Source organism: Dendropsophus ebraccatus, chromosome 3 (assembly GCF_027789765.1).
Source record: "Dendropsophus ebraccatus isolate aDenEbr1 chromosome 3, aDenEbr1.pat, whole genome shotgun sequence".
NCBI lineage: Eukaryota > Metazoa > Chordata > Amphibia > Anura > Hylidae > Dendropsophus > Dendropsophus ebraccatus.
Window position 1 is genome coordinate 5,680,624 of NC_091456.1, and position 25,628 is coordinate 5,706,251.

Here is a 25,628-nt window from a genome sequence, read left to right on the forward strand (position 1 = left end):
GTAAAATATCACTTTATTAATAAAAAATCCATTGTCCCAATAACAAGAGGGACAGTATAAATTGCAACTGTAAATGGGAGGGGGGCAGCTGGAACAGGAGTAGGAAGATGGCAAACGTCCATAAACCGTCCATAAATGCCTATAAATAAAGTGGTAAGGTGCATAAGCTACAGTTGAATTCATCCCATCCTTTTTGTCTGTTTTTATGGATTTTTAATCAATAAATTGATATTGTGAGTTTATGTTGCCCAACGCGGCTGGCTATTGTCTATTGCGGCTGAATATTGTCCCACCTTACAGCGCTTCACTGACTTATGTCTGTTTGCTGGTATTCTCTGTGCTATTCTTGGGTTTTTTTTTGTGTCAGACAAGTTGCATTTTTTTTTTTTTCCTTTGACACTTGTCCCAAATGGTTTCTTATCCAAATCACTTAAAATGTACTTTATTAAAGGGATTATCCAGCGTTAGAAAAACATGGTTACTTTCTTCCAGAGACAGCAGCGCTCTTGTCTCCAGGTTCATGTCTGGTTTGCAATTGAGCTCCATTCACTTCAATGGAACTGAGTTACAGAACCTGCACCCAAACTGGAGACAAGAGCAGTGCTGTCTCTGGAAGAAAGCGACCATGTTTTTCTAACACTAGATAACCCCTTTAAGTCTTGTACCTATGTTATTCATTCAGACTGCTGCTTTCATCTACATATAAATTGTTTTGCTATTACCTTGAACATTACAGGTAATCAGCCTTAAAAATTTATATTTACTGCCAAAAATTATTATTAATATTATTCTTATCATTACTCCTCATACAGGGGTAGATTTTTAACAGGCTTAACAGCTAGTAAATTAACCTTTTACACCCATTGAAAAATTAGAACCATTAAAGTGCAGCTGTCATTTAATTTTTTTTTTTTTTTTTTTTTTTTGCAGAAATCAAGAAGTACAAGCGATTTTAAGAAACTCTGTAATAAATTTTATTAAGAAAAAATCCTCTTTATTTACTGAAAAAGCTGTTTTGCAGCCTCTTCTCATCTTATCTTCTCATTATCAGGCAAAGTTGTCTTCATTACAGAGGAGCAAAGTGAAGACAGGTTTTCTGTGTCCATTATATGCGATGGAGGGTGGAAGGGCCAAGGGGGATGAGTGAGCAGGAAGAGGAGAGAAGCAGCTGTACAGTTTGTAGACTGTCTGGGCACATAAAACACTGGATTCACAGGTCAGAAAGGTCAGTGCTTATCTGGGAGCTTGGTGAGAGAAGATTGCAGGATGATATGTTGTGCAGGGCTGCCTTTTCTCCTCTCTGTGCCTACCCATCCCCCTTGGCCGCTCCCTTCTCCATAGAGCATAATGGACACAGAAATCCTGCTTCTTCTGACTTAAGAGGGGGGAGTTAGGAAAACAGCTTTTTGAGTACAGAAGGAAACTCTTTTGCTTCATAAGTTTCTTAAAATCACTTGTACTATTGATATTTATTGATTTCTGAAAAATGACATTTAAATAACACTTACGCTTTAAGGTCTTGCAATATAGAAGACGCAGGTGGCAGATTTCTTCATGTTTTGCTTGGGAGAATAATTTAAAAAAATGAAACGTAATCTTCATGCTGTTGTATTAGAGTGCGGGAGTTATTAGTAAAGTTGATGTTTTTACACGAGGCCCATGAGGATTCCCTGAGTGAGAATCGGAAACTAATGAGCTTTTCTGTTTGTATCTATAGACGTGCAGCTGGGATTCCGGCACCATATTTAAGGAGAAGCTTTAGCGTAATGATTATCCACTTTATGCTGCTGTGTTTATGTGAACGGATAAAATTAAATATAGATCCACATAAAACAACGGCCCTCGCGGGGCGCCCGCCACTTACTGAGGAAGTTTTAATTATCCGGAAATTAATTATGAGGTTACTGTCTAAATGCACCGAGAGGTGTGAGGTTTTTAAAGGTCCCCAAGGCCGTTATTCTGTCACAAAGGGTTAGGCTAAGAATCAGGCTGTGGCCAATGCCGGTTCTGGCAATTATGCATAATGAGCATCTGGTCAGGGACACAAGACTATTAAAAGTTCTGTTTTTGCAATCTGCAACTTATATTACAGTCAAATTTTCCTAAATTCTGCAAATCTGGCAAAAATGTTTGTGATCCCAGAATAAACAACTCCAAAAAGCTATTACAAGAGTTTAGGGGGGTCATTTACACATGGGGAATAGTTTACTGATCTAAAAAAAAAAAAAAGCAAAAAGCCATAGACTGGAGATATCAGGTATCCATTAATGAATGACGCGTCTACAATGCACGGCCAACTTTACATTGGCCCTGTTTTAAAGGGAATGTGTCACCTAGATTTTCTTTTGCAGATTAGAGTCAGATACTAAAACTTGTTGTTTTATTCTGATCTGTTTCTATTTTCTGACTGCCATATTGCCATATTGCCTGGGCTGTTATTAACAGCATTTAGTGACATGCTTTACAGCAAGACTCATGGACATAGACCACAATAGACATACTCTGTCCCTTTGAGATGATTGTGAGACATTACTGAGCGCGCTCTGTGACCTGTTAAAGAGGACCTGTCACCCCCCGTGCCGGGGTGACAGGCTCCCGACCCCCTGTTAGATCCCCCTATACTTACGTGATCCCGCCGGGTCCCGCTTCCTGAGCCGGTCGGGTCACGGAGATTTCAGCGCCCGAAGCCCGGCGCGCGCGCTGAGAGATGAGTCCGATGCCCATAGAGAACGATGGAGCATTGGACTCCCCATTCATTCTCTATGGGCATCTGACTCTGCTGTCAGCTCGTGCGCCGGGCTTCGGGCGCTGAAATCTCCGTGACCCGACCGCATCAGGAAGCGGGACCCGGCGGGATCACGTAAGTATAGGGGGATCTAACAGGGGGTCGGGAGCCTGTCACCCCGGCACGGGGGGTGACAGGTGTCCTTTATGAGGTCATTCCACAGGGAGCTGCTATTGTCTCCTCTACTGGGGTCACATGACACTGCAATGCTGTACAGATCACTTAACAGCAGCCTCCTCTTATCACCACAGACACAACAGGAAGTCTCAGATTAGTTTTTGCCCCTGTGGTGAAAATGAGAACTGCAAGATATCAGGATTATTTTATAATATATAGAAAAGTGGAAAATTTGTAAAAATGTCACCAAAAATTCTTTAAAAATATGATTAACATAAAACATTATTTATACAATTAATAAATTCCTGATGACACATTCCCTTTAAGTCATCACCTTTTGACAGTAATTCCCTAGGACTAAAGATGTTCTACAGAAAGTTTTTTGATCTGATCGATCACTTATAGCAGGGATGGGGAACCTTCCGCCCTCCAGCTGTTGCAAAACTATAGGAGTTGTAGTTTTGCAAGAGCTTCAGGGCCCAAGGTTCCCCACTCCCACTATAGGATCATACCAACTGTAATCATTGGGGTCTGATTTGCAGTGAAGCCCCCTAGACTTTCCTTTGTGACTACCTGTAATGGATCTATATGTCATAGGGCTATGGGTGGTCTGTGAGTGGCCAAAACGAGGCATCTAAGTGGAAGTAGCACCTTATTTTCCAATCGGAGCGGCGGGGGTGGCGATCGGGGCTGCGGGGGTTGCAATCAAGCCGGCGGGGGGGGGGGGCCGGGCTGCGGGTGGCTGGACTTTCGAGCGACGACTGTTTACACGGAACGATCGGCAAATTTTTTGCGAACGACGATTTAAGAACAAGTTAAAAGATCCAAATGAACGATTTCTCGCTCGTCGTTCGATCGTTCGCTGCGTTTACACGTACAATTATCGTTCGAATTCGATCGTTATCGTGCAAATTCGCACGATAATCGTTTCGTGTAAACGCAGTATTAGGGTGCGTTTACACAAAGATTTTATCTGACAGATTTTGGAAGCCAAAGCAAGGAATGGATTTAAAAAGAGGATAGATCCCAGTCTTTCCTTTATGACCTGATCCCTGTTCATAGTCTGGTCCTGGTTTTGGCTTCAAAGATCTGCCAGATAAATCTGTCTGTGTAAAAGCACCATTAGCCAGCACCCTAACAAAACGAGGATACTATTAACAATGGGGAAAAAATCAAATGTATTAAAGCAAATATATAAATAAAATAAATAAATAAACAAATAATAAATAAAATAAATAATAAATTAATAAATGTGTTATTTTTTTGTTGCCGGCTATATGTAACGATCCTTCCCACGTCATTGACCGCGACACTTTCATACGGGGATGATTACAGTCTTACTGTTTTGATCCCAAACAAAAGTTCGGATGAGAAGAAAGGGCCAGCTGCTGGTAGAACGCCATGTAATGATCTCCATGGTAGAACACTCTCTGGCTGGAGATCTGAATGATGGCGCCGACTTTCCCATTTCTGGAATTTCCTAATATGATGGATATTCTTAGAAGTTTTGCCAATTACCTGCTCGTTTGATGGATAGAAAAATGTACAGTATTAATCACAGTAAAACAAGCTGTTGAATTAACTTCTGTGAAGAACCGTATTGATTCATGGCCCACTGTGTCAGCAGCAGCAGCAGCGACTGCCACCATTAACCCTTGTGTTACTTTGTTGGGATTACGGCTCATGGAATACGCTGTGAATTGCCTTTTTTCCCCATTTTAATCAATGTAATTATTTAAATAAAAATATCCTATTTCAATGTTTCCTATGTTTTTGGTGCACAAACCAGCGTGTGAACACTGTGGGGCACATTTATCACCCGCCCAATTTTTTTGCAATTTTTTCCATGCTGCGCAAAAACTCACAGACCTTGCACAAAATGTATCATTTGGCCTCAATGAATCTTGCACTTTTTTGTGTGCTTGTGCAATTTTTTTGCACAATCTTTTAACCCTTAGGTGACCCTGGACGTACCCGTACGTCCAGGGCCGCCTCCCGTGCTCTGAACCGCCGCGGTTCAGGTGCTGCTCGTAACCCGGGACAGTGGGTATTAGCGGGCACGGTCCGATCACCGTGCCCGCTAATACAGTAATCGGATGCAGCTGTCAAAGTTGACAGCTGCATCCGATTACCGAATGCAGCCGTTCCCTGGTGTCTAGTGGGGAGGATCATCCCGGTGGAGCGATCCACCCATCTTACCCTGTCCGGGGTCAGCGTCGTAATGGCGCTGATCCCGGCTCGGCACTCGATTGCTTCCGGCTGCAGCCTATCTCATCGATCTGTGCTGCATATCTATGCAGCACAGATCTCAATGAGAGATCAGCGTACTTATACTAGAAGTCCCCCAGGGGGAATAACCCTAACCCCCAGGGGGAATAACCCTAACCCCGGGGGGGAATAACCCTAACCCCAGGGGGGAATAACCCTAACCCCAGGGGGGAATAACCCTAACCCCAGGGGGGAATAACCCTAACCCCAGGGGGGAATAACCCTAACCTCAGGGGGGCTTCTAGTATAAGTGTAAAAGTTAAAATAAAAGTGTTGTTATTAGTAAAAAGCCCCCCCCCCCTAATAAAAGTCAGAATCACCCCCCCCTTTTCCCATGTTATAAATAAAAATAAACAAATAAATAAACAAACAAACATGTTTGCTATCGCCGCGTGCGTAATCGCCTGAACTATTAATTTATCCCATTCCCGAACTGCTCAAAAATAGCCAGGCAGGATTTTCCTTGAGAGGACGCTGCCTTAAAGTGACTCTGTACCCACAATCTGACCCCCCCAAACCACTTGTACCTTCGGATAGCTGCTTTTAATCCAAGATCTGTCCTGGGGTCCGTTCGGCAGGTGATGCAGTTATTGTGCTAAAAAACAACTTTTAAACTGGCAGCCCCGTGCCCAATGGCCGTGGCCTAGATTGTGTATGCATTAGGCTGGCACACCCTCTCTGTCCCTCCTCCCCGCCCTCCTCATCATTAGGAATGCTCCAGGCAGATTGTCTCCTATTCATCAGCTGTGTCAGCACGGCACATGGGCTGGATCGTTAAGGACCTGTGCAAATGTTCAGCATTGAGAAAATGTTTCAGTGGCATTCCTAATGAGGAGAGGGTGGGGAGGAGGGTGGTGCAAAGTTAGGGCACAGATACTCCTGTAGGGCACAGGCCTTCAAGTTTAAAAGTTGTTTTTTAGCACAATAACTGCATCACCTGCCGAACAGCCTGCAGGACAGATCTTGGATTAAAAGCAGCTATCCGAAGGTACAAGTGGTTTGGGGGGTCAGATTGTGGGTACAGAGTCACTTTAAGTAATTAGTGTCCTCATTGGCTGCAAAATCCTACATGGCGTTTTAACTTTTTCTTCAATAAAGCTACGATTTTAATAGTGAGTGTTCTCAATTTTATTCTATTTTTCTACCTACTAAGATATTGTATTTACTATAACAGACAGGATTGGAGTAGGGACAGGTTCCCTTTAGGAAATAAGAAGTGTGGGCTCTAAGAGTGGCCCAGTATCTGAGGATGGCAGCAGGGAGGATCACGCAGTGTTCACCATGTGGAGCAGTGAAGTGGAGCTCGTTCTGCTCATGTTCCAGTCCACAGCGGCCATTTAGAATATGGCCAGGAGCAATTGGTCACTTTACAAACCCATAACACTGTCCCTGCTCATGTGCATTGTACACACATACTTTCACATTATTTTGTGTTTTTTGCCACACTTGAATGTAGATGGGTATTAAAGGGGTATTCCAGAAAAAAATTAAATCATCTGGTGCCACCAGAAGGTCTCAGAGATTTGTAATTTACTTTTATTAAAAAAAAAAAAAAATCTCAAGGCCAGTACTTATCAACTGGTGTATGTCCTGCAAGAAGTGATATGTTCTTTCCTGTCTGACACAGTGCTCTCTGCTGCCACCTCTGTCCATGTCAGGAACTGTCCAGAGCAGGAGAGGTTTTCTATGGGGATTTGCTGCTGCTCTGGACAGTTCCTGACATGGACAGAGGTGGCAGCAGAGAGCACTGTGTCAGACTGGGAAGAATACACCACTTTCTGCAGGACATACAGCAGCTGATTTGTAAGATTTTAAGCACATATAAAGGATAATGCTCATACTGGATACAGATACAGTATGATGAACTTCTGGGCTCTGAGCCTTTAGGACAGGGGTCTCAAACTCGCGGCCCTCCAGCTGTTGCAAAACTACAATTCCCATCATGCCTGGGACAGCCAAAGCTTGCTTTGGCTGTCCCAGGCATGATGGGAATTGTAGTTTTGCAACAGCTGGAGGGCCGCGAGTTTGAGACCCATGCTTTAGGAGATTCTGACAGTGTGATCAAAGCTCAGCAACAATATATCTATTTGTGAGAAGACGGGATATAAGAGACAATAGGATTTCATTTATTTCCAGTAACGTCTGTGATTTCTCCGCTATTATTTAGTGTATGAACAATAAGGAAGACGAACCAGAGGAGAGAGATGCCTAGAAAGTTCCGGATATCACAGCTTAATGGCGGCAAGGTCGCTGAGCCGCATATTGGAGCTGTAATCGATTACTTTAAGGGAATTATTACCCTCTATAGATGTAGCTGACATTTGCTTTGCATCGGTGATATAAGTTAGACAAATCTCAGTCCCTGAGCTGTCCCCTGGTGCTCACCCCCTCATATTTTATCCCATTATCTCAAATTTACGGACGTCGGATTTCCTAAGGTGACGGCCATTAATTGCTCTCATTACAAGGTTCATAGAGTTTGTTATTGTGTTTACCTGAGATGGTGGATGACTTAGTTACTGTCCTTCACCGCTGCAGGACTATGGATGGAACACTGAGCATATGCTGTGGTCCCGGGCTACACAGGGCTATACAGGGCTACACAACTACACAGAGCTATACAGGGCTACACAGAGCTATACAGGGCTACACAGAGCTATACAGGGCTATACAGAAATACACAGAGCTATACAGGGCTACACAGAGCTATACAGGGCTACACAGAGCTATACAGGGCTACACAGAGCTATACAGGGCTATACAGGGCTACACAACTACACAGAGCTATACAGGGCTACACAGAGCTATACAGGGCTATACAGGGCTACACAACTACACAGAGCTATACAGGGCTATACAGGGCTACACAACTACACAGAGCTATACAGGGCTACACAGAGCTATACAGGGCTACACAACTACACAGAGCTATACAGGGCTACACAGAGCTATACAGGGCTACACAGAGCTATACAGGGCTACACAGAGCTATACAGGGCTACACAGAGCTATACAGGGCTATACAGAAATACACAGAGCTATACAGGGCTACACAGAGCTATACAGGGCTACACAGAGCTATACAGGGCTACACAGAGCTATACAGGGCTACACAGAGCTATACAGGGCTACACAGAGCTATACAGGGCTATACAGAAATACACAGAGCTATACAGGGCTACACAGAGCTATACAGGGCTACACAGAGCTATACAGGGCTACACAACTACACAGAGCTATACAGGGCTACACAACTACACAGAGCTATACAGGGCTACACAGAGCTATACAGGGCTACACAACTACACAGAGCTATACAGGGCTACACAACTACACAGAGCTATACAGGGCTACACAGAGCTATACAGGGCTACACAACTACACAGAGCTATACAGGGCTACACAGAGCTATACAGGGCTACACAGAGCTATACAGGGCTACACAGAGCTATACAGGGCTATACAGGGCTACACAACTACACAGAGCTATACAGGGCTACACAGAGCTATACAGGGCTATACAGGGCTACACAACTACACAGAGCTATACAGAGCTACACAGGGCTATACAGAAATACTGAGCTATACAGAGCTATACAGGGCTACACAGAGCTATACAGGGCTACACAACTACACAGAGCTACACAGGGCTACACAACTACACAGAGCTATACAGGGCTATACAGAAATACAGAGCTACACAGAGCTATACAGAGCTATACAGGGCTACACAGAGCTATACAGAGCTACACAGAGCTATACAGGGCTACACAGAGCTATACAGAGCTATACAGGGCTACACAGAGCTATACAGAGCTACACAGAGCTACACAGAGCTATATAGAGCTATACAGAGCTACACAGAGCTACACAGAGCTACACAGAGCTACACAGAGCTATACAGAAATACAGAGCTATACAGAAATACAGAGCTACACAGAGCTATACAGAGCTATACAGAGCTACACAGAGCTACACAGAAATACAGAGCTACACAGAAATACAGAGCTATACAGAGCTACACAGAGCTATACAGAGCTATACAGAGCTACACAGAGCTATATAGAGCTATACAGAGCTACACAGAGCTACACAGGGCTATACAGAAATACAGAGCTACACAGAGCTATACAGAAATACAGAGCTACACAGGGCTATACAGAGCTACACAGGGCTATACAGAAATACAGAGCTACACAGAGCTATACAGAGCTATACAGAGCTACACAGAGCTACACAGAAATACAGAGCTATACAGAGCTACACAGAGCTACACAGAGCTATACAGAGCTATACAGGGCTACACAGAGCTATACAGGGCTACACAGAGCTATACAGAGCTATACAGAGCTACACAGAAATACAGAGCTACACAGAGCTATACAGAGCTATACAGAGCTACACAGAGCTATACAGAGCTACACAGGGCTATACAGAAATACAGAGCTACACAGAGCTATACAGAGCTATACAGAGCTACACAGAGCTACACAGAAATACAGAGCTATACAGAGCTACACAGAGCTATACAGAGCTACACAGAGCTATACAGGGCTACACAGAGCTATACAGAGCTATACAGAGCTACACAGAAATACAGAGCTATACAGAGCTACACAGAGCTATACAGGGCTATACAGGGCTACACAGAGCTATACAGAAATACAGAGCTACACAGAGCTATACAGAGCTATACAGAAATACAGAGCTATACAGAGCTACACAGAGCTATACAGAGCTATACAGAGCTACACAGAGCTATACAGAGCTATACAGAGCTATATAGAGCTACACAGAGCTATACAGAGCTACACAGAGCTACACAGAGCTATACAGGGCTATACAGAAATACAGAGCTATACAGAAATACAGAGCTATACAGAGCTACACAGAGCTATACAGAGCTACACAGAGCTACACAGAGCTATACAGAGCTACACAGAGCTACACAGAGCTATACAGGGCTATACAGAAATACAGAGCTATACAGAAATACAGAGCTATACAGAGCTACACAGAGCTATACAGAGCTACACAGAGCTACACAGAGCTATACAGAAATACAGGGCTATACAGAGCTACACAGAGCTATACAGAGCTATACAGAGCTACACAGAGCTATACAGAGCTACACAGAGCTATACAGAGCTATACAGGGCTACACAGGGCTACACAGAGCTATACAGAAATACTGAGCTATACAGAGCTATACAGAGCTATACAGAAATACTGAGCTATACAGAGCTATGCAGAGCTATACAGGGCTATACAGAGCTACACAGAAATACAGAGCTACACAGAGCTACACAGTGTTATACAAAAATACAGAAAAAAAAGTGGGATTAAAGTATATAGAATAAATAGTAAGCAGCACTAAACACCAGCTGCCACAGAATTCAAGGCGTCTTACTAAGAGGCTGGATATGGAACTCGTTTTTGAATGTTCTCCAACATTAAAGTGTCACTGTCGTTTACATTTTTTTTTCAGAAATCAATAGTACAGGCGATGTAATTGGGTTTATTAGCCGAAAAATGCATTTTTATCGTGAGAAAGCAGTTTGAAGCTCTCCTCCCTTTCTTCGTTGTTCTCTATGGAGAGGGGAGGGGTGGAGGGAGATGAGGCAACAAAACAGGACAACAAAGAGTTAATTTACAGCTACATCACCGGGCTATCTCCTCTGAAGTCAAATACAACCACACAATACTGAGTTTCAGTAGCAAATAAATCTTTATTATATAGCATTAAAATTAACATATATTAAAAAGAGGGACCATGCATGAAACAGATCGTGGCGATCCCGGAGGGTATATACGAGTACAAAATACTATATTATTGCTATCTGCCCTCCTCACAAAAGCTGCATAAATTAGGGCATCATATCAGACATATGAGTACAGGGTCCATATCAAGGATAGAATAAAGTGCTAATATATAAGCTACCTGGGAGTCTGAATGTATAAAGTGCTATATACAGGTGATTACACACTTCCCATCACTTCCCACTGATATAGCTGGACCACATTTCGCCCTTCAATCTCTATTACCCCACAAAGGTTTGGGACAGGATAGACATATAACCTATGAGTCACTGACAATCGCACTCCTCCGGGACGCCACCACCCCAACTGTTCAGCTGTTCCCCACCTGACTCACATCCTGCCATGTGGCCTCCGCGGAAGTGATGTCACATGACCAAACATTCCGGCTACATGACCAACCACCTGACTGACACCGGCTCCTGGTGTGACCCCAGACCCTGAAGGACGTTGTTACCCCTGGACGAAGATTGCGAAACGCGTGTTAAGGGTGGTGGCGTCCCGGAGGAGTGTGATTGTCATTGACTCATAGTTAATATGTTTATCCTGTCCCAAACCTTTGCGGGGTAAGGCTAGGTTCACACTGCGTTTTTGCAATCTGTTTTTGCAATCCGTTTTTTGCAAAAAAACGATGAAAAACATGAAAAAACGGATGCATTTGTGTGCATCCGTTTTGATCTGTTTTTCCATTGACTTCCATTGTAAAAAAAAACGGATAAAAACATCCTTTTTTTTAACAGACACAAAAGTAGTGTCAGCTACGTTTTTGTGTCCGTCAAAAAAAAAACGGATCCGTTTTTTTTTTTACAATGGAAGTCAATGGAAAAACGGATCAAAACATATGCACACAAATGCATCTGTTTTTTTCAAACGGATGAAAAAAGCGGATTGTAAAAACACAGTGTGAACCTAGCCTAATAGAAATTGAAGGGCGAAATGTGGTCCAGCTATATCAGTGGGAAGTGATGGGAAGTGTGTAATTATTTGTATATAGCACTTTATACATTCAGACTCCCAGGTAGCTTATATATTAGCACTTTATTCTATCCTTGATATGGACCCTGTACTGTTATGTCTGGTATGATGCCCTAATTTATGCAGCTTTTGTGAGGAGGGCAGATGTTTGTATGTTGTTATGGGGGCGGTCATCTTGCCTTAGCTGTAACAGCATTTAGTGACATGCTTTACAGCAAGCCTCAAGGACATAGACGACAATAGGCAGACTTTGTCCCATTGACATGAATGTGAGACATTACTGAGAGCTCTGTGACCTGTGAAGAGGTCATTCCACAATGAGCTGCCATTGTCTCCTCTATCCACTGGTGTCACATGATGCTGCAATGCTGTACAGATCACTTTACAGCAGCCTCTTATCGCCACAGACACAACAGGAAGTCTCAGCTTAGTTTTATACCCAGTGGTGAAAATGAGAACTGCAAGATCTTAGAATTTATTTTAGAAAATAAAAAAGATTACAAAAAAATTCCTTAAAAAAAGGCATTTTCTGATGATGGGTTTTCTGTAAGGCTGAGATATGTGACGTGTGTAGTATGGGAGGGAAGAGACGCTTCTAATAATCTGGGGTCAGCCGTCAGTTTTCTGGCAATCCTTCCAGAATGTTCTCATATCTGCACAGGTCACTGTTATACTGGATCCTTAATCCCCAGGTTTCCTACTTAGTTTCTCTAATTCTCCAATGAAGCAATAGTCATTTACACCTTTATAAATAGTGAAAGCCCTGTAATATGCTCTGCTTCCCCCGCAGTAACAATGCAGCTGCTGCTGTCGTCCACTGAGGTACAAACATACATTATAAGTAACACCTGAAAATGAGACAGGTTCAAAGAGATGAAGTAAGAACAAGACTGCACCCACAGCATGCTCCAAATGTACAGAGACTAACATATGTATTTAAAGGGGTACTCCAGAAAAAAGCTTTTTCTTACAAATCAAGTGGTTTCTGAAAGTTACATAGATTTGTAATTTACTTCTATTTAAAAATCTCCAGTCTTCCAGTACTTATCAGCTGCTATATGTCCTGCAGGAAGTGGTGTATTGCCCGCAGTCTGACACAGTGCACTCTGCTGCCACCTCTGTCCATGTCAGGAACTGTCCAGAGCAGGAGAGGTTTTCTATTGCGATTAATTAGTGTTCTGGACAGTTCCTGACATGGACAGAGGTGGCAGCAGAGAGCACTGTGTCAGACTGGGGGGAATACACCACTTCCTGTAGGACTGGAAGACTGGAGATTTTTAATTAGGAGCATAGCTCCCAACCGTCCCGGATTCCACGGGACAGTCCCGTTTTCGGGGTGGTGTCCCGCGGTCCTGGAACGGCACCCAGTGTCCCGCATTATATGTGGCCCCACCAAAAAAACAATAAACCAGTAACTCACCTGTCCGCCGGTCCCAGCAGCTCCTCTCCCGGCAGAGCGCGCACTTCCGTCATCCTCCGGGGCGGGCAGCGGGGTATACAGACACTGACTGTGCCGGAAGTGACCTGCAGCCTCTGTCATGAATAACTTCTGGCACAGTCAGTGTCTGTATACCTATACCTGTATACAGGTGAGTTACTGGTTTATTGTTTTTCTGGTCGGGCCACACAAATGGGAGGATTGGCTACTATGTGGGGCGCTATATGGGGGGATTGGCTACTATGTGGGGCGCTATATGGGGGATTGGCTACTATGTGGGCACTATATGGGAGATTGGCTACTATGTGGGGCGCTATATGGGGGATTGGCTACTATGTGGGGCACTATATGGGGGATTGGCTACTATGTGGGGCACTATATGGGGGTATTGGCTACTATGTGGGGCACTATATGGGGATATTGGCTACTATGTGGGGCACTATATGGGGGATTGGCTACTATGTGGGGCACTATATGGGGGTATTGGCTACTATGTGGGGAACTATATGGGGGATTGGCTACTATGTGGGGCACTATAAAGGGGCATTGGCTACTATGTGGGGCACTATATGGGGGGATCGACTACTATGTGGGCACTATATGGGGCATTGGCTACTATGTGGGGCACTATATGGGGATTGGCTAGTATGTGGGGCACTATATTGGGGCATTGGCTACTATGTGGGGCACTATATGGGGGCATTGGCTACCATGTGGGGCACTATATGAGGCATTGGATACTATGTGGGGCACTATATGGGGGCCTTGGATACTATGTGGGGCACTATACGGGGGGATTGGCTATTATGTGGGGCACTATATGGAGGATTGGATACTATGTGTGGCACTATATAGGGAGATTGGATACTATGTGGGCACTTTATGGGGCACTGGCTACTATGTGGGGCACTATATGGGGGCATTGGCTACTATGTGGGGCACTCTATGGGGGATTGGATACTATGTGTGGCACTATAATGGGGGATTGGATACTATATAGGGCATTTTTGGGGGGATTGGATACTATATAGGGCATTTTTGGGGGGATTGGATACTATATCGGGCACTATTCAGTCAGCAGCATGTGGTGACTGTAGGGGAGTTGCTATGGGGGCGTGGCTATGGGGACCGCGGCGCACATGTCCCTCTTTGCTCTTTGCAAAAGTTGGGAGGTATGTAGAAGTAAATTACAAATCTATATATCTTTCTGAGAGTATTTTCCCTTTAAATGATAGGCATTTACCACAGTTTAAAAGTAGATTTTAGTTCATTCATTTGAGCTTGAGGCAACTGAAACTTTGTCTCTTGAACATATTATTTTGACGGAATGAAAAAATTTTTTTCGCACTAATCAACAGGTGTGCTGCGGTAATCCTCTTATACCTGTACAGTTTCATTGAAGTGTGTAGAGTTGAGCTGTAATACCATTCTACACCAGAGGACAGGTGTGGTGCTGTTTTTGGAAGGAAAGAGCTATGTTTTTTTATGTTCTATTATATGGGTGGAAAATATTGATGAAAAGTCAGTCAGCCAATGGGTGGCGGAAGGAAGACAGAAGTGTCCAATATATCTTGCGTACTGCACCATATCACACAGCATGTTCTACTGTGATGCCTTTGGTGTAGTTTTTGCCCTTCTCATCTTATATTCTGTGTAAGACGGTAATAGAGAATCTCACCCTCCGCTTAGTACGTTATATTAATGTCAGTTGGCGTTGTTCAGGTTTGGCCGACCCGTAACACTTGGCATTTGACTTCTGGTGGCTGAAGACGTTGTATGCCGCCCTAGGGAGTGGTGGAAATGATGAATATAGCCACAGGCCACAGGTTGTATCCATGTTTTCCTGGCAGCCCGAAGGCGGCATCCAGCTTCTTTAATTGTTAAGTGTTCCGTCTCGGACAAACCTGAACGTTCGGCAAGTTCAGCCAGCACTAATGTCAATCTTGCTTCTAACTAACAATTCTATTCTCGCTTTCTTTTAATATGTCGACTAACATTACATTTTCTTGTGTCCTTTTTTCTCTCCTGTTTTTTTTTTTTTTTTTTTTTTTTTTTTTTTGCTCTTTCTCTCAGAACAAAGAAAAAGAACAAGCCTCTAAACCTCAAGATCCACAACAGTGTGGGCAGCTGTGAGAATATCCCGTCTCAGCGCTCCCCGCTCCTCTCCGAACGCTCCCTACGCTCTTTCTTTGTGGGCTACCCATCTTTTCTCCCTTCTACTCCCCCTGTTCACACTGAACCTTCTTCTGCAAGTAAGTCTCCATTGTGACTAGGCATACAAATACACGACAAAAGTCTGAAAAAATGCTTGTACTTAACCAGTATTCTCTTGGCTGACTATTAGAAAATATAGCCCACTTACCTTATATAGCCCACTTTTCTGGGCCAGTTTGTGGAGGAGCCAACTAGAAGTGATGCCTTGTTGGATCTGGTTATTTCTAACACCGCTGAGCTGGTTGGGGATGTCACTGTCCATGAACACCTGGGTAATAGTGACCACAATATAGTGACTTTTAGCTTAAAGTGTAGAAAAGAAAAACATGTTGGGAGGGCAAAAACTCTTAATTTTAAAAGGGCCAATTTTCCTGGGTTAAGGGCAGAACTTCAGGGCATAGACTGGGAGCGGCTGCTGTCACATACGGATACAGCTAATAAATGGGAAATCTTCAAATCCACATTAAATAACTGTACTGCCAAATATATTCCTATGGGTAACAAATATAAACGGTTAAAATCCAATCCCACATGGCTTACAACCGAGGTTAGAAGGGCTATAAATGAGAAAAAAGGGGCATTCAAAAAATATAAATCAGAGGGGTCAGCTGTAGCATTTAAACATTACAAAGAAGTCAACAAAACCTGTAAAAATGTAATAAAAGCAGCAAAAATTCACAATGAAAGGCAGGTAGCTATAGAAAGCAAAAGAAACCCCAAAAAATTCTTCAAATATATTAATGCAAAAAAACCAAGGTCAGAGCATGTAGGACCCCTAAATAATGGCGACGGGGAATTAATAACTGGGGATCAGGAGAAAGCTGAGTTACTTAATGGGTTCTTCAGTTCTGTATATACAAAAGAGGATGGAGCTGTGGTGGGTGGGGCCAGTACTGAGGTGGGTGGGGCCAGTGCTGCTAACACATGTAATGTACTGAACTGGTTTACTATAGATATGGTCCAAGATAAATTAAACAAACTCAATGTAACCAAAGCTCCAGGGCCTGATGGATTGCACCCCAGAGTTCTTAGGGAACTCAGTTCTGTAATTTCACTACCCTTGTATGAAATATTCCGTGATTCTTTGCTTACTGGTATTGTGCCGAGGGACTGGCGTAAGGCAAATGTAATGCCGATCTTCAAAAAGGGCTCTCGAACTTCCCCAGGTAACTATAGACCCGTAAGCTTAACGTCCATTGTGGGGAAACTATTTGAGGGGCTTATAAGGGACTACATCCAGGAGTATGTAGTGGCTAATAGTATTATAAGTGATAACCAGCATGGTTTTACTAAGGACAGAAGCTGTCAAACCAACCTAATATGTTTCTATGAAGAGGTAAGTAGAAGCCTGGATGGCGGCACGGCTGTGGATATCGTGTACCTGGATTTTGCAAAAGCGTTTGACACAGTTCCTCATGGACGTCTGATGGGTAAGTTAAAGTCTATTGGTTTGGAAAATTTAATGTGTAACTGGATTGAAAACTGGCTTAATAATCGTACCCAGAGAGTGGTGGTCAATGATTCCTACTCCGAATGGTCCCCGGTAATAAGTGGTGTACCCCAAGGGTCAGTACTGGGCCCTCTTCTGTTTAACTTGTTTATTAATGATATTGAGAATGGAATTAACAGCAATGTTTCTATCTTTGCAGATGACACCAAGCTTTGTAGTACAGTACAGTCTATGGAGGATGTGCAGATGTTACAGGATGACTTAGACACTCTGAGTGTTTGGGCGTCCACTTGGCAAATGAGGTTCAATGTGGATAAATGTAAAGTTATGCACCTGGGTACTAATAACCCGCATGCATCATATGTCCTGGGGGGAGTTACTCTGGGAGAGTCACTGATGGAGAAGGATCTGGGTGTACTTGTAGATAATAGACTACAGAACAGTACACAATGTCAGTCAGCTGCTTCTAAGGCCAGTAGGATATTGTCATGCATTAAAACAGGCATGGACTCTCGGGACAGGGATATAATATTACCGCTTTATAAAGCTTTGGTGCGGCCTCATCTGGAGTATGCCGTCCAGTTTTGGAACCCGATTCATAAAAAGGATGTTCTAGAGCTGGAGAGGGTACAAAGACGGGCAACTAAACTAATAAGGGGAATGGAGCATCTTAGTTATGAGGAGAGATTAAAAGAATTACATTTGTTTAGTCTGGAGAAGAGACGTTTAAGGGGAGATATGATTAATTTATTTAAATATATAAATGGCCCCTACAAGAAATATGGGGAAAAGATGTTCCAGGTAAAACCCCCTCAAAGGACAAGAGGGCACTGCCTCCGCCTGGAGAGACAAGGGGGCGCTGCCTCCGCCTGGAGAAAAAAAGGTTCAATCTCCGGAGGCGACAAGCCTTCTTTACCATGAGAACTGTGAATCTGTGGAACAGTCTACCACAGGATCTGGTCACAGCAAAAACAGTAGAGGGCTTCAAAACAGGGCTAGACAGGTTCTTAGACCAAAATAATATAGATGCATATGTATAGAACATATCACCCCTCCCCCTTCCTTGTATCCATCCCCTCCTTGGTTGAACTTGATGGACATGTGTCTTTTTTCAACCGTATTAACTATGTAACTATGTAACTTACCTAATAAACAAAGTATACTTATCCATCCTTGTGCCCTGTAGCGCCACTGTCGGGTCCATCTGACAGCCGCCGGTGTCCTGCAGCTCTTACAGCTGCAGCATCACATACCAAGCTGTGTGAATGGCCACTGGGAGTGGTGCCACGGAGGTACAAGGAGTGGTGAGTATACCGTATTAAGTGCTCCCCCGCCAGCCTACCTGTTTTCAATTTTGTGGGACTTCTCCTTCAAACCAGATAAAGGGCTGTGTCACGGTTGTAATGGAATAAAGACAACTGTGATGTCCCACTTTTTTGGGTCAAAGCCAAATTTATTGAAAGGATTTGTAAAATCCAGGCAGAAACAGACTTCAAGGCGACAAAGCCTTCCAGGTGCATTTCCGACATTGTTGAGACATTGTTGTTTTTCTTGAGTTCTCTTCAGACCTGGATTTTCGAAGTCATCTGAATAAGAATATTCTCTTCTCCAAGACGGTGGGAGCACCTTTCTGCCTCTATGCAGTGTGTATTGTATTTTTATTCAGTGCTCGATCGATGTACGAGTTCTGCCTCCCAATTAAGAAGCCAATGATGAAAAGTCAGCTTAAAGGGAATCTGTCAGCTTCTGGGCCCAACCACCACTGCTAAGTGTATGCTGTAGGGGCAGAAGAAAGCAGTGGTAACATGTGCAAAATGCGGCCCAAACGCTGAGCCACAACTCCTCATTGACTCTTCATAACTGTAGTAGACCCCAGATTGTGCATAATCCACTGCACGGACAAATTACCAAAAGGCACCATGCTCACTAGGGGACTGCCAGCTGCAGCACACTGCCAGCACCTCAGGGGACTGCCAGCTACAGCACACTGTCAGCACCTCAGGGGACTGCCAGCTCCAGCACACTGCCAGCACCTCAGGGGACTGCCAGCTACAGCACACTGCCAGCACCTCAAGGGACTGCCAGCTACAGCACACTGTCAGCACCTCAAGGGACACAGGTGCTGGCAGTGTGCTGTAGCTGGCAGTCCCTTGAGGTGCTGGCAGTGTGCTGCAGCTGGCAGTCCCCTAATGAGCATGGTGCCTTTTGGTAATTTGTCCGTGCAGTGGATTATGCACAATCTGGGACTCAAGGGACTGCCAGCTACAGCACACTGCCAGCACCTCAGGGGACTGCCAGCTACAGCACACTGCCAGCACCTCAGGGGAGTGCCAGCTACAGCACACTGTCAGCACCTCAGGTACAGCTACAGCACACTGCCAGCACCTCAGGGGAGTGCCAGCTACAGCACACTGTCAGCACCTCAGGTACAGCTACAGCCCACTGTCAGCACCTCAGGGGAGTGCCAGCTACAGCCCACTGTCAGCACCTCAGGGGACTGCCAGCTACAGCACACTGCCAGCACCTCAGGGGAGTGCCAGCTACAGCACACTGTCAGCACCTCAGGTACAGCTACAGCCCACTGTCAGCACCTCAGGGGAGTGCCAGCTACAGCACACTGCCAGCACCTCAGGGGAGTGCCAGCTACAGCACACTGTCAGCACCTCAGGTAGGGCTTGGGTGATGATAGATTTTCTTTAATATCTCAAAGCTAAAATTTGCTGGTCCTCCCTCCTATTCTTTCTCGGCCAGTTACTATGTCAGAGTTTTTTTTATACAGCCTCATATGGGTCCGTCTACAGAAACAAATGAGTGCTGATCAGTGAGATCAGCGTTTGTTTTCGGTGCCTTCAGGAGGCGTGATTAATTGCACTGCCAGGCCGCACAAATGATCCCTGTATTGTTCATGCAACCATTTAAATATATTGCTGTCGGCTGCACATCCCGTTTACACACTGATAGCAATATATTGTAGCATGGCGCAAAAGATGCGATCAGTCGATGATTGGACTTTTTATCAACCAAAGGAGCGTTTCTAGTAATAATAATCGGCTGTGTAAAAGGCCCTTAAAGTGTAATCTGTCATTTAAAATATTTTTGCAGAAATTAATAGTACAAGCGATTTTAATCGCTGTAATAAGTTTTATAAGACAAAAAATCAGTCCCCCCCCCCCCACTTCTTATCTGGGCATTATCAGGCAAAGTCGTCTTCATTACAGAGGAGCAAAGTGAAGACGGGTTCTGCTGAGTCCATTATAACCAACCTGAACATATGCCCATTGTGTGCTTCTTATTCTGCATCCTATTACTATTCTGTTACTAAAAAAAATCACGCCAAGGGGTGTACATCTGTTTCAATTCATAATTCATAAAATACATAAATTTCCCACAAAGGACATCACAAATCATATACAGTATATAATGCACTAACCAAAGTCTCCAACACGGGTGAAGGTACAGTATGTAATGCAACAGCAGTAACCAATCAACGAATGAGAAGAAAAAAAAATGAGTATTATCTCACCCACCTGGCTTGTATGATATCCACCTGTACCGCAGACCTCCAGGGGGGATCCACAAAGCAGCTACTTTAAATACTCCAAGCAGGGACTACTCATAGTAGTAAAACCTATTAATCTGAATGTGGAGCTACCCCTACCTGCACAGGGTATACCCTAAAAAGGATGACCCCTATACCGGACTACCTCTTTAAATGCCCCTTTGAATACCCTATAAACTTGTCCCGTACAATGAGTCCAACGCGTTTCCACCAAATGCTATCCTCAGGGAGGAAACAGTAACAGCTGTTGCACGATATACTGCACCTTAACCAGGGTTGGAGACATTGCTTGTTGCATCATATATAGGATTTGTGATGTCTTTTGTAGGAAATTTATGTATTTTAGGAATTGTCTCATAAAGAGTTTTCTTTAAAATTGGTGTAGACCCCTTTCTGTGATTTGTTGGGTTTTTCCATGGTGGTAATTACCTTGATAGTCAAGGTACGGTGATGATTTACTGTCTTGCATCAGCTGCCAACCTTCTATGGGACAGATTATTGCTTCTATCTATGAGGAGTATGCAGTAGTACATGAAGGTCAGTGGCATAGCTACCATGGAGGCAGACCATGCGACTGCTATGGGGCCTGTGGGGCAGGGGGGGCACCATCCTCCTTCTTGTCATGTGAGTATATTCATGATACAGTATCTTGCTATGAGGCCCCAGGAATCCTAGCTACGCCCCTGATGAAAGTATATTGTGATTCTCCCCCAAAGACTGGGCCGCACCAATGTTAAGACTAGAGAAGTTCTAGTTTGGGTAGGTGAAACTTTCAGGTGGCATTCATATATTGGTATCTGAATGAGCGCCAGCTGCACGCCAAGACGTAATTGTATAGTAGAAGACATGAATCCTTCTGCCCGTGTTCTTTATGTACGGATAGGTTATTCAGATACAGATGTTATTAAGGCGTCAGTAATGCGATATCTCTGTCTCTTTTATATAATATGTTAAGTAGTAGGGTACAAATAAAAAGGGGGGGGGGGTCCTTAAAATCCTCCGAAGGAGAAAGAAAAGGTTCAAGCTGAACGATCCCATTTAACGTCAAGAGGACATCTGAAACTCCTTTTCTTCAGTGGTTTATGTAAAGCGTCTTAACAAAATGCCTGGCAGATCTGGCACCGACAGATCGAGTGATTGAAAGGAACACTTTAATGTGACTGTCGGATTCGCACCTGCACAGTGTCTGAAAACAGGTCCTTGGCTTGTGCAGCGAGAGGTGTGTGGGAAGCGTGTATTCATGTAATACCTCTTATGACTGGCAATACAGGACTTTGATCTGCTCCCACTCTCACAGTGATTCATAAGAAGATTGGCATGTTGGCGCCATACAATGAAAGGTTCTGCTACCCAGAGTCCTACGTGAAGTCTTACCTCCCACACCAGAAACCAATATACAGTACTAAGGGCTGCGACGGGCTGAGCAGGATGATAACAAACACTAAATATTTCCATCCAGGAACCGAAGACGTTTAGCTTAAGGGTCACAACATTCTGGACATTTACTACTAACATGGCGGGAAAAAAAAAAAAAAAAAGTTTTCCCAGGGAAATTGGTTAGCAACCAATATGACCTCCATAACAACCGCTACAGGAGTCAAGAGTCCGGGAAAACCTAAAATAATGAAAAAGAGCCATCTCCTACACCAGTCAAACTCTATGGTTTAGCTTTGGCCGTCCAGGTATGATGGGAATTGTAGTTTTGCGACAGTTGGAGGGCCACAGTTTGACACCTCTGTTCTACACGGTATTATCAGATGCATGTGGTATAGTGACCAGCGAGTACCCCTATTTTTCTTTCAAATCAACTGGTGTCAGAAAGTTATATAGAGTTGTAATTTACTTCTTTTAAAAAATCTCCAGTCTTTTGGTACTTATCAGCTGCTGTATGTCCTGCAGGAAGTGGTGTATTATCTCCAGTCTGACACAGTGCTCCCTGCTGCCACCTCTGTCCATGTCAGGAACTGTCCAGAGCAGCAGCAAATCCCAATAGAAAACCTCTCCTGCTCTGGACAGTTCCTGACATGGACAGAGGTGGCAGCAGAGAGCACTGTGTCAGACTGAAGAGAATACACCACTTCCTGCAGGACATACAGCAGCTAATAAGTACTGGAAGACTTTTAAAATATATTTTTTATAGAAGTAAATTACAAATCTCTGTATAAATAAAGTATCCTTGTATATTCCATAAAAATGACAGTAATTAGAGGACAAACAGCGCTCTGCAGAGATCTGCCGATATCTTCTTGTATCTTTCGCTGTCGGGCCTTACTATTTAGGATTATTATCCGGGGAATAGGCCGATATTACCCTGTGTTATATGACTGGCCTTTATTATGTGGCACAATCCATATGCAGACTGGCATCACCATTGCTGGTCAGGAGGAGAAAGACGGATTATTACATCTGAAGATTTCGCCATTAAAATACATCAATCTGTTGGGGATTTTGGCTGTACCCTGCATGTTACCACCCCACCCAGATCACACTGTGCTACAGGAAACCGCAACGTTATGAAAAATCTGATATTAATAAGACTTATTATCAAGAATCTTAATAGGAAAAACATGAATGACGAAGACCAGAGGACGCTGCGTTCTAGTAAAAGAACACACAACGTGATGTAAAAATTGCAGCTATGTGCTGTATTGTATATTAAAGGGAACCTGTCACTAGGTTTATTCCACTTTTAATGAGAAGTACTGAACAGATCGGTGTATTACTTACATCATTCTGCTCAGCCGTTCTCCTAATATGCAGGAGAATAGGATTGTTGCCACACCCCTCCCCCCTCCCTACAGCTGCTGATTGACAGGTGACTGCCTATACACAGCATGGATAGATAAGTGCCAATTAGCGGCTGGTGGGTGGAGTTTGCTTGTTCTCATGAATATCCATGACTACTGGGCTCATGCACATAATGGAGAGGACTACTTATTGTCTATGTTATTCAGAAGGAGATCTCTGGATCAGCTGCACAGCACAATGTAAGGGTGGTATTACGTGGAACGATTATCGTTCGAAAAATCATTAAATCGTTCGGATTTGAATGATAATCGTTTAGCGTAATAGCAGACCAACGAGAAATCGTTAATAGAATTTCGACCTATTTTTATCGTTGATCAATTGCAAATCGTTTGCATGTAATAAGACGTTGTTCGCAGTAGCGGGCAAACGCAGTGACAAAGACAGGACGAACGCAATAACGATCATAAGTAACGATCATTGTTCCGTGTAATTGGGTCAATGATTTAATGTCGTCCACCATAGCGGTCATTTGAGTTTGTTTATTGTTAATCGTTGATTTCGAAAAATCGTTTCGTGTAATAGTACCCTAAGTGATACATCATTCTTACCTTCATCCTCAGCACTCTTCCATGCAGTTGTCTACTTCTCAGTCTGGTAAGACTCTTAGGAGCACTGGCCACCCCCCATAGTGCTGATCCGCTAGGGAAGTGGAGCAGTGCTCCTAACAGTCGTACCAGACCGAGAAGTAGACAACTGCATGGGAACTGCGCTGAGGATGAAGGTAAGAGACACGCTATAAGAGACACGCTATAAGGGACACACTATAAGAGACACACTATAAGAGACCACTATAAGGGACACACTATAAGGGACACACTATAAGGGACACACTATAAGAGACATACTATAAGAGACACACTACAAGAGACACACTACAAGAGACACACTACAAGAGACACGCTACAAGAGACACGCTATAAGGGACACGCTATAAGGGACACGCTATAAGAGACACGCTATAAGAGACACACTATAAGGGACACACTATAAGGGACACACTATAAGGGACACACTATAAGGGACACGCTATAAGAGACACGCTATAAGAGACACGCTATAAGAGACACACTATAAGAGACCGATAAGGCTAGGTGATGTGATTTTACCTACTTGCACCGTACCTATATGACTACACCTATATACAGGCCTCTGAATTAGGAGATGATTAGAGCGTGATCAGAGGGTGACAGAGAGATGGTCTGGAAGAAGGAAAGGAATGATGGCAGCACGTCAATAAGCACAGCTCCTTGAAAATTATCATTGTAGTCACAATACACAAGCAAGAGAAAGTCAGTGATCTATAAACAATTTATGGAAAATAACACGTTGTGCTAGCTTGACTGCGCAGAACAGGAAACTGCTACCATTTATGGACTGGCCTATCAGGGTGTGACATGTATGTGTCTTGTGACTTTGAAACCCGCCTGTATTGAATGTTTACATATTTCCTGTGAATACACTACGCATGAGTAGTACCGCCCCATATTTTGTCTACAAAAGTTAACACAAATTAATAAAGGTGGCGCTTCCCAAACTTACATTACCGATACGTACATTAGATGTCTGTGTCCGTGATTTTAAGGTGTAAGCAGAACTGCAGCTTCTATCTCTAAATCTGAAGCCATCCTATACCTGGGGAGTTGACTTTTCTCCATAGAGACGGGTCAAAATCTAAATTTTGTCTTATCAAGACACACTATAAGAGACACACTATAAGAGACACACTTTAAGAGACACACTATAAGAGACACACTTTAAGAGACACACTATAAGGGACATGCTATAAGAGACATACTATAAGAGACACACTATAAGGGACACGCTATAAGAGACACACTATAAGAGACATACTATAAGAGATATGCTATAATAGACATACTATAAGAGACACACTATAAGAGACCCACTATAAAAGACACTATAATAGACATACTATAAGAGACATGCTATAATAGACATACTATAAGAGACATACTATAAGAGACATGCTATAAGAGACACACTATAAGAGAAAAACTATAAGAGACACACTATAAGAGACACACTATCATAGACATACTATAAGAGACCCACTATAAGAGACATACTATAAGAGACCCACTATAAGAGACCCACTATAAGAGACACACTATAAGAGACACACTATAAGAGACACACTATAATAGACACACTATAAGAGACACACTATAATAGACAT

The 25,628-nt window shown here is 43.6% G+C and overlaps 1 protein-coding gene across 3 annotated transcripts in view; it reads left to right on the forward strand.

The window, feature by feature from the left end:
• Positions 1-25,628, forward strand: part of KSR2 (kinase suppressor of ras 2) — a 304,420-nt gene that overhangs the window by 138,031 nt on the left and 140,761 nt on the right. For all 3 annotated transcript variants that reach the window (XR_011362254.1, XM_069963967.1, XM_069963968.1), the window contains exon 5: positions 15,474-15,652. Coding sequence is in view for 2 of the 3 variants with exons in the window: in XM_069963967.1 (XP_069820068.1) it covers positions 15,474-15,652 (179 nt within the window). In the remaining variant the exon portion in view is untranslated. The remainder of the gene's footprint in view (positions 1-15,473; positions 15,653-25,628) is intronic.